General features: G+C 37.7%; 1 protein-coding gene and 1 long non-coding RNA gene across 4 annotated transcripts in view; one reads left to right on the forward strand and one right to left on the reverse strand.

Moving 5' to 3' along the window:
- Nucleotides 1-1065, reverse strand: part of LOC115863980 (uncharacterized) — a 193993-nt gene extending 192928 nt beyond the window's left edge. Inside the window, exon 1 of the long non-coding RNA XR_009566080.2 lies at nt 928-1065. This is a non-coding gene — a long non-coding RNA (uncharacterized lncRNA). The remainder of the gene's footprint in view (nt 1-927) is intronic.
- Nucleotides 1066-1185: 120 nt separating this feature from the next.
- The window catches only part of PPP4R3B (protein phosphatase 4 regulatory subunit 3B), a 65117-nt gene continuing 56358 nt past the window's right edge, over nt 1186-9944 (forward strand). The window contains exons 1-2 of one of the 3 annotated variants that reach the window (XM_030877245.3): nt 1186-1768; nt 3107-3162. In XM_030877245.3, coding sequence (XP_030733105.1) covers nt 1627-1768; nt 3107-3162 — 198 coding nt within the window. In that variant the 5' untranslated portion in view covers nt 1186-1626. The remainder of the gene's footprint in view (nt 1769-3106; nt 3163-9944) is intronic. The other 2 variants (XM_030877244.2, XM_070046813.1) reach the window with 2 other exon arrangements.

Below are 9944 nucleotides of genomic sequence, written 5' to 3' on the forward strand. Positions count from 1 at the left end.
GGCTCTATTGCCACGTATATTGTAACTATTTAATCCAAGTATACTTAGATTTTAAAAAATCCTATGTATCCAGATGTTGAACCGAGAATTTAATTTTTATCAGGCGCCTGTTCTGTGTAAGACGTCTCACGTTTTAGTGTACCGCGGAAGGGTGTATCCACAAGATCTGGTCAAAACATAAGCACGTTCTGAAAACACCATTGATAAGGAATGACTACAACTCCCAAGATGCGCTGCAGGGTAAAACGTGTGCATCTCGCCTGACTTTCACCTTTCAGACTAATGGGTTGTAAAAAGCTGGCGGCACAACAAGCTGAAACTGTCTTTAAAAACGAACAAAAGGATTCTACCGAAAACGAACAGGGGCCCAGTGCATGGTTTGTATCCACCGCTCAATGTCTGACACTTAATGTGATGTTTGACAACGTGAACGCCAAGAGAATTCCTCCCTCGCTTATTCAGTGCATAAGACCTCCCGAGAGAGAACGCGAGAAATGTCAGCAAGAGAAACTCAAAAATATCGAAACAGTGCTCTTCGATATGTTAGGAAAGTAGCTCCCTGCCACTTCCCTAAACTTATCTGAAGACTTATTTTCCGACGTTACAAACACGGGAAGGGCACTGTATTTTCATGAAGCGGAAAGTATGCTTTTCAATGGCCAGCCACCAAAAGCCTAACGATACACTTGTGTACAATATTACAATCTCCTGGAGATGCACAGGACACTTCCTGAGGAGATGCTTAACTGTAACAGACTCCATAGCGAGTTTCAGGGGGTTTCGGGTCGCATTAAAGGGCTAACCTCCTCACAGAATGAGGTTTAAACTGTTTTTCTCTCACAGGCTGAAAGGGTGAGCTTCCATTAAGCAGTGCGAGCACATTTCCTTCCCTTTTGCTCAGGGTGAGTCCCGTCCAAGGATGCGTACCTCCCAGGTTTGCTTTGTGTTTTCCACAGAGCTGGATCCCACGGCTCGTCACACGCCGGCTGAAGCCAGCAATCCGCACGAAGCCGAATCCATGACTCCGCGCCCGCCGCCTACCCAGAGAGGACTCTCGCGGAACCAGTGGAGACAAGGAGCTCGCAGGGACCGCCCACTCAACCGAGATCCCACGGGAGTAGGCGGGGCCGAGATAGGAGGAAGTCGCACTTAGACCCACCCACCTCAGTGCAGTACCCCGCCTCGCGAGAACACCGTGCATGCAGAAACGGAGGTGCCTCTTGTTGGGCTCGTCGGCCGCCGTAGCCCCTGCTAGGACAGCCCGTGCGAGCTTGCTGGAGGAGGAAGAGAAAGGCAGAGAGAATCGGGTTACAAGATGGCGGATCTGTAGTAGTTACCGCGGCGGCGGCGGCGGCGAGAGAGCGAGCGAGCTCTGGGGGTCAAAGGGTGGGGAGGGTGGGTGTGTGCGGGGGTGAAGTGAGAGGTAACCGGGACTCCGGGCGGAAAGGTCTCAGTGGTTCTTGTTGCCCCTTCCCGCGGCTGAACCTTGGGAGCCATGGTGAACTCGGGCCTCTCCGGAGCCGCCGCCGCCGCTGCAGCCACCGCCGCTACCGTCTCTCTAGAGTGAGGGGCGCGGACGAGGTGAGCAAGGAGGCGGCGGCTGGAGCTGTGGGGACAGCAGCCACCATGTCGGATACGCGGCGGCGAGTGAAGGTTTATACCCTGAACGAAGACCGGCAATGGGACGACCGAGGCACCGGGCACGTCTCCTCCACCTATGTGGAGGAGCTCAAGGGAATGTCGCTGCTGGTTCGGGCAGAGTCCGACGGTAAGGTTATTGGAACCGTAGGGTAGGGGACCATGCCTCCGTTTTGGGCACAGCCTTGGGGTTTAGGCCCTGGGCCGAGTACTGTTACTGCCACCGCTTGGGACAGCGCATTGGTTTTCTGTCTGCACTTCAGTACGGTGAAGACAAACTACTTTGTCGGGATTTATCCTCAGTCGGACGCCGATTCTCTGTTCCCCCGCCTCCTCTCCTTATTAAACCTTTGACCCCTTCCTCTCCAGTCTCGCCTCTTAAAGAGGTGGGGGGAAGAGTGTGAGAGAGAAGAGAGGAAGTCATGAGAAACAAGGTAGTAGTGATCTTGTTCTAGGGAACTGACCCTTCCCGTCCCCCTTTATTTTCTTATCCCATTATATGCCTGGTACAAAAGGTTTAGTGAAACTTAACTTTTTTTTTTTTTTTTTAACTGATTTTGCTAACTAGCCCCAGTTGCCACAGTCGACAGGTGCTGGGGAAAACCAAAATGCAGGGGTTATTTCCTGGGGTTATTGCAGACTGTTGCCACGATACACGCACGCACAAGCACATACACCTTCAGTCTGGGATCCCTCCAGGCTATCTTTGTAGAAGGTGCTGTGAACAAGTGGATACTTTACAACCAAAACAAGTTAGGACACCAGAGCAGATTGTAAACTTGTATTCGTTGATTTATTGTACGAGTCTTAAGTGAAATATTTTAAAATTATAAAATGTACAGCCTTAAGTAAAACACCTTCCTCACTGTATCTGATCGCTGGATTTGAGCAACTGATTTGTGCAGATTGAAGAAAAATAGCAGTCTTCGGTTTATTTTTGACATATCTTTTACTCTTGCACTTTTTCTTTAAAGTAATCATGGACATTTATCTTTACATGAGGTGTCCTGCTTTTTGTTCTTAAAGAGAAAAGGATAAATGCAATTCTGTATTTGTGTACTAAGTACTTAAATCCCTGTTGTCGTCCTTTGTAATTTGTTTTATTTGTTAAACTGGAAATGCAATAAAATAACCTTGTTAAAAAAAATTTGGCTTCAGGTGGTCATTTAGACCTTAAATTTTTCATTTCAATAAAACTATAATAAGTAATCTAGTCTCCGCATATTCTTGGTCTGAATGTTGTTCTTAGATGAAATTTTTCCTTTAAGGGTATATGGGGATAGGATGATATGTTCTACATTAAATATGAAGCCCAGATCTTGAGAGAAGAATGTAAATTGGAATACATTTGATTACTTCAGATGTCCTGCTGGGGGAAGAAAAAAGTTGTTTTTTTAATGTGTATTCTGATGTTTTATTTAGTGTTTTATAAATTGAAACTTATAAATATTATTTTTTTAACTTGCAGGATCACTACTCTTGGAATCAAAGATAAATCCAAACACTGCATATCAGAAACAACAGGCAAGTAGTTGTTTATCTTTAATTTGAAAGACTTCATCTGTGATCAAGGAAGTATTAATCTGACAAAGATGGGAAAGCTTTTCTGACAAAAAAAAAAAAAAAACATGGATGATAAACAGAATTACAGGCTATATGTATTTCCCTTGCAGGTTAAAAGTTTCAAACTGAAAAGTGAAAGCTTTTGTTCTGGAAGTAATTTATTATCTTTGAATTGAGCCACTGTTAGTTTATATTGGAATACGACGTATTCATTAGTCTTATTTAACTGCAGTTAGCCAGGTATCTTCTATACCCTGTACACTAAGCCTTTTATTCTCAGTCACATATAAAGGAAATGGCATAAAAGAAAATTCAAAGGGGTACTCTTTAAAGCAAGGAAAGCCTGTTTGTGGTGTGAAAGTGGATCCTTTGACTCATGCAAAGATAAAGCTTTTGAAGTAGAAGCACTTAATCCTGTTCTTTAATTGTTGTATATTTTTAATATAATAACCAATGGATATTTCATGAAAGTGTACACTGACTATTATGCAATGTTTTCTGTTGATACTTATTGTCTTATTTGGGAAAAGAAAACCTGTGTTGTGTTTTAGTGTGCTAATTATCTAGTCTGGAAATGGCTGCAGTGATTCAACTTTTCCTTTATCCTGTGAATGTTTTCATTTTTATTATGAAAGATTCCAAAATTGAGAAGTACAGTGAATAATATAATGAGTGTCTGTGTAACACCACCAAATTTAACAATGTTAACATTATACCATATTTGTTTAAAATCTTTTTGTAGTGTTGAACGTTGTGGATAGAATTAAAACTCCCTTTGTACCCATCTCATTCTATCCATTCTCCACCCTCCCTGTAGGTAACCACTATTCTGAAGTTAATGTGTATTATTTCTGTACATGCTTTATACCTTTTCTGCATATGTATGTATCCTAAATAATACGTAGTCTTTTGTGCGTTTTTAAACTTTACACAATTGATCTCCTATTCTTACATGTACTCTGCAACTTTCATTTTTCACTCAAAGTTACTTCGAAGATTTGTTCATGTTAATGTAGATTTAGTTGGGCATTTTTTAAAACACTGTATGATGTATGATATACACCTATTGTTAGACATTTGGATTATTTCTAGGGTTTTTTTGTGTGTGTGTTCTGTGTGTAAAGTGAACATGGCAGAGATTTTTGGAGGAAAAGATAAATTATTTTCCAGTTTTTTTTGTGTGGAGTGTGTAAAGTGAATATGGCAGAAGTTTTAGAAGGAAAAGATAAATAATTTGAAGGAAAAGATAAATTAATTATACTTGCATCATCAGTGCCTACTTTCTTCAAGGTCAATGAAAATTTAGATGCTCAGAAACAAATACTTCACACTTGGAGGAATGAAATTACATCTACTGCACAGTGCATTATTAGTAAAAGTCTTACTTTTAAACAGTTTTGTGTATACAGTGCATTCTTAGTACTTTGAAATATTTTTAAAATTTTCCATATTCAGTTAATAGTTTTTTCCTTTGCTAAGAAAATATTATGTCTTTTTTGATGGAGAATCAAACATTTGTTCTGTATTGAACACCTGAAGTTGTTTCCTATACCTTAGATGTTTTAAGGTAAATTTAACTAAATTTAATTTCTAAGTCAGCCAGGCAGATGGTTACTCTCTGTCTTTGTACTGACTATTACCACATAGCCACTTTTGGTTTGTTTTTTTGTTTGCTTGCTTTGGGGGGAAGGAGTAACAATATTTTGTAACCATTTTTTTCTACCTGCATGAATATAATTCTCAGGAACTGTCTTCTTAAGTGTGACTCCTTAAAAATTAGTTATGTTATGGATTCTTCTCAAATTGTATACAAGATCCTTTAGCTGTTCTTTTAACTAGAAAGATCACATTATAGCGGAGGTTTGTGTATAAACCCCCATCGTTAGTCCAGAATTACACAGTGGTTCTGTGAATATTTTTAGGAACTTTGGGACATAACCTTGTGTGTCATGTTACTCTGCTAGAAAATTTAAGTATTGCGGGAGAAAAATATTTAAAAAAATTTTTATGCCATTGGGGAAATGTTTTTTGTAATTAATTCCTTTTAAATAATATACTATTAGGGCTTTTTAAAAATATCTTTTTCCTTAATTGAGGTACTTTTACTGAATAACATTAAAGCTTAAGAGAACTCTTTGGCAATGAGAATACTCTGGAAAAGCTTTGTGTATAAGAATGAAAAACGTGTGTAAATGGAGTCAGTTGTTTTCTTTTCTTTATTGTTTAAATAGACTGCACTTTTCTAATAGAAATCAAAGAGCTATATAGGAGTTATGTTAGACTTATTTTCTTTGTAATAGATGTGTTTGTTTCACCAAAATCTTTTTCAGTTTGCCTTTTTACCAGATTACACAAATTGGGATTTCCAAACACCTCATATTTTTCTATGTTCATTAGAATTACCTTTTTTTAAGTGTCATCATTTAAGTATTCAATAAATTAGTCTAGAAAATTACTTATTTCTAAAATTTATATGAAATATATTGATCATTAGTGGGTTTTTAATTTTAAAAAAAAGCCCTGAGTGAGTTAATGAGACATTCATAGTTTATAGGAAATTTTGCTACATTAAAATACATTGAATATAATGAGAACCTACTCTATAGCACAGGGAACTCTACTTGGTCCTCTGTGGCAACGTAAATGGGAAGGAAATCCAAAAAAGAAGAGATGTATGTATACGTATAGCTGATTCACTTTGCTGTGCAGTAGAAACTAACACAACATTGTAAAGCAACTATGGCAATAAAAATTAATTTTTAAAAATTCATTGAATAAATACAGAGGAATATTTAACATTCTTCTTTTAACATTACAGTTGTAAAATGAGCTAAGTACTGAATTGTGGGTTCAAAATAAGTTAGAATGAGTTGAGTTAATGTCAAATGACTCAATATCAATAGGAAATCATTGATTCACATCACTTCCTTTGCTTACTGTGGGTAATATCGAAGTATTGGTAGTTGATGGGAAGAAGATATACTTAACCTAAAGGAGCCAATAAACTTGTGAAGTATTTAAAGAAACACTGTTAGAAAGAAAAGAGAATGATTATACAGTGTAACACAGAATAAAGTGCCTGATACATGTGTCAAAATTCTACTTTATCAATAGAATAAATCCCACTTGACTAAATCAAAAGCAGACTCATAGGGTGTGTACCTTTTATATTAAGCACAATTTTGTGTTAATTGGGTTTGGGAGAGATGTATAAGGAAGTCCTCATCCTGGGTTTTATTGGGAGATAATACATAACAAGTGAAACAGTTACAGAATAGTAATAAGATAGCTGATAAAGTGCTTTAACTCAGTCCTCATCAAGAGTCCATGAAAGCATTTCACAGATAAGGCAACTTAAGGCACAGAAAGGTTAAGTTTCTTAATTGAGATTATATAGTAGGTATGCACCAACACAAAATACTGTGAAAAGTAACTTTATTCCACAGACTTAGGCAGTAGAAAATTAGAGAAAGGAGAGAGTGATTTGAGCCAGTCATTGAGAAAAACTTCACTCTTCTTGTTGGTGCCTGCTGAAGGAACTATGATAGGGCAAGAAATAGTACACCTGACACAAAAGGCATTATTAAGCCTATTTGGTTTCTATTATTACGCCTAAGAGGTTTCTTATTTGAGAGCTTGGTTTGCTAAACAAAAGGGAGCCATTATAGGTTCTTGAGTAGGAGCCTAACATGAAAGTGATACTGTGTTTAGGAAGCCGGTGTGGCAATGTCATGAATAATGAATTGGAGGTAGGGAGCGAAACAGAAGAACTTTAGGTAGCAAGACCTTTGCAATAATTCAGATCAAGAAAATGAAAGTCTGTTCCAGTGTAGAAAATGGAATTGGAAAGAAGGAAAAGAACTCCAGTACCTTTTCAGGAAAGTGCTGGAAGATTTGGTGAATGATTAAATATGAAAAACAAGGAATCAAAGGTCACTAGTAGTGTTTTTGAGCCTTGGGGCCACAAAAATGATGGTTCTCTCCAGAAACTGGGAAGTTGAGGAGAAAGCAGGGTTACATTTATCGTTGGGTTAGAGACTTGTTTATTTAAAAAACAAAAGGTTCTTTATTTTGAATAGGTAATACATTCACATTGTTAAAAATCAGAAGGTGCTTATGAAGTCTCTCGCACCCTGGACCCTGTCCATACAGTTTCCCTTGCTAGAGGCCACCAGTGTTACCAGTTTCTTGTATATCTTGCTAGCGGTTTTATGCATATGTAAACAAATATGCATGCAATTATATATATATATATATATATAATTCTCTTTTTTATTGGCATAAGTGGTAGCAAACAATATATTGTTTTGTGCCTTTTTTTCATTTAGGCTTTGGAGTAAAATAAATAGAAAGGTCTTAAAATTGAACACCTGGGACTAGAGATAGAGTGAGAGTTTGATGCAGGAGATTCTGATTTGAGAATCATTAAACACTATTTTTAGCTGCAAAAGAGGATCTCCTTTGAGAGAGTAGATACAAATTGAGAAAAGAACAGAGCTTAAGACTGAGTCTTGTGAATTGTCTACATTTATTCATTCATCGAATAATACTTGGTTGAGTTCTGCTTATGGTTTGGTCACTAACGGTAGTTTGGTTTTTTAAAGTGCAGTTGAAAGCTTTTGAAGAGTTTTCAGCAAAGAAGTGACATTATCCAAAATTGTAATATCAATCTGTAGAACTGAAGAGAGGCAATAACTAGGAGACTGGTTGAGAGAGTGTAGCACGGTCCAAGCTAGAGATAATGTTGAATCAAGTTAGGGTGATGGCAGTAGATACAAAGAGGGGAGGTGGGTAGATTTGAGATATATATGGAAGATAGAATTGACAGGGCATGCTGCAGGTTTAGGTGTTTGGTAATCAGGAAGAAGGAAGATCCAGTAAAGAAAGAATAAGCAGTTGGAAAGAATAGAGCATCTGGAAAATGTGTTGTCTTCAAACCAAAGGAGAATATAATTGTGGTAAGGAAAGAAGGGCCAATCAGGCAGAAATGCTGTTTCATATCCTGCCAAGAGAAAGACTGAGAGTATTCTAGGTTTTGGTTAAAAGAATGTCCACTGAGATGAAGGTGGAAATGCAAATGATCTGATCTTATTGTACCTCTTAATTGGCAAAATAATCCAATAAAATTAAGGATGTTGGGGTTTAGCCTGAGAGCCACTGTGAGGAATGGACTGATGAGTATGTGAGAGGGAAAGAGGGTTATACAATTGTGAATGCTGCATTCAAATGACAGCATGAATTTGTAATGAGTAGGGTCCACTCTGACCTTGAACTATAGATCAGGTGCACAAGTAGAGGACGTGAATGATTAGGTTGGAAAGATGGAGCAGAGTGATTGGTAGAGATGTGTTCTGGGTGGTGGTCTGGAATGGAGGAATCTTTGGGAATCAGATGGAGAGGGGGCTTTCTTCGTTAGGATCCTTTCTGTTTCTTACAGTGCTACAGGGGAGGCGCTTGGGAAGCAAGTTGTTAAGACCTTCGCCATCTTTTAGAATTTGTTTACATTTCTTATGGGGCATAGTAACAGGAACATGGGTTTAGAGTTGGATGGATACTCTTAAGTTTTTTAATTCTGTTATTTCTAGCTATATGATTTTGAACAAATTTTCTCTGAATCTCATTTTTTAAATGGAGATGCTACCTAACTCACATAATAGTTGTAAATTAATGTATGAAAAGGGCTTTACCATAGTACCTGACACACGAGTGCAATAAGATAACTGTATTCATAGTAATCTTACAATAATCTTTATGTAGACAGCATTTTCCTCTTTTCCAATAAGGAAAGAAAATCAAAGAAGTTAAATGCTTTGCTGAAAGTCACCAAAATAGTGGACAGTAAAACTGTGGGTGGTGCTCCCAGGTCCTCATTCTAGTTCATGATTATGCCCATTGTACCCAAATATATCACAGATTTTGAGAAGATAAGATACTACCATTGTTTGTAAGTAGTGTCATCATGTCTGTCTTGGATTATATGTTATGCCACACTATTATTTAAAAATCTATCTCAGAAGGAGTTTAAGTCAGCTACTATTAGGAACTACTAGAGAGTTACATGCTGCGTTGTCTGGTTAATCTCACTTATTTTCAGACTTTAAATTGATTTTGAACTTGTAAATTGAATCTAATATTTCCATCTTCCTTTTTTTAAAAAAATATTATTCCTTTGAAAAACTTGAGCTTTTTATTAATTTTGTCAAAGTCATTGGGGGCAAAGATAGGGTTAGTCTGGCAAGCAGTAGGATCTCAGATATTTCATGACTAGATACTATTCATGTTAATGAAGTAGATCAGTATCAAGGAGGAAAACTGAAACAGATAATCCATTGGTTTGTTAGGCCCTTTAAAAATGTGTCACAGATTCCTTTGTGAATATATAAAAACTGGAGACTCTTTCCCCAAAATAGATATTATGCAGCAGGTTTTAGATAAAATTTTAAGGTGTCTGTAGACTCTGGATTAAGAACCTCTGATTTAAACAGTAATTGGCTCCAGAGTACGTTTTTAATATATAAGATTGAAAATAACCATTTCGCATAATAAAACTACACTGTGAAAACCTGATACAGTAAAGGCTAAATTCTCAAGCTTCTCTAGCTCATGTCTTACTCCTATCCTGGACTTGGACATAATCACCTTTTTGTTTGTTTTTTTTTAAGGACGAGACCAATTATAATTCTCCCTGCAAGCTCATTTTTAAATCTGACTTCCATAGGGACATAGTGGTGATTAAGTGTTTT

This window comes from Globicephala melas, chromosome 12, assembly GCF_963455315.2.
Source record: "Globicephala melas chromosome 12, mGloMel1.2, whole genome shotgun sequence".
NCBI lineage: Eukaryota > Metazoa > Chordata > Mammalia > Artiodactyla > Delphinidae > Globicephala > Globicephala melas.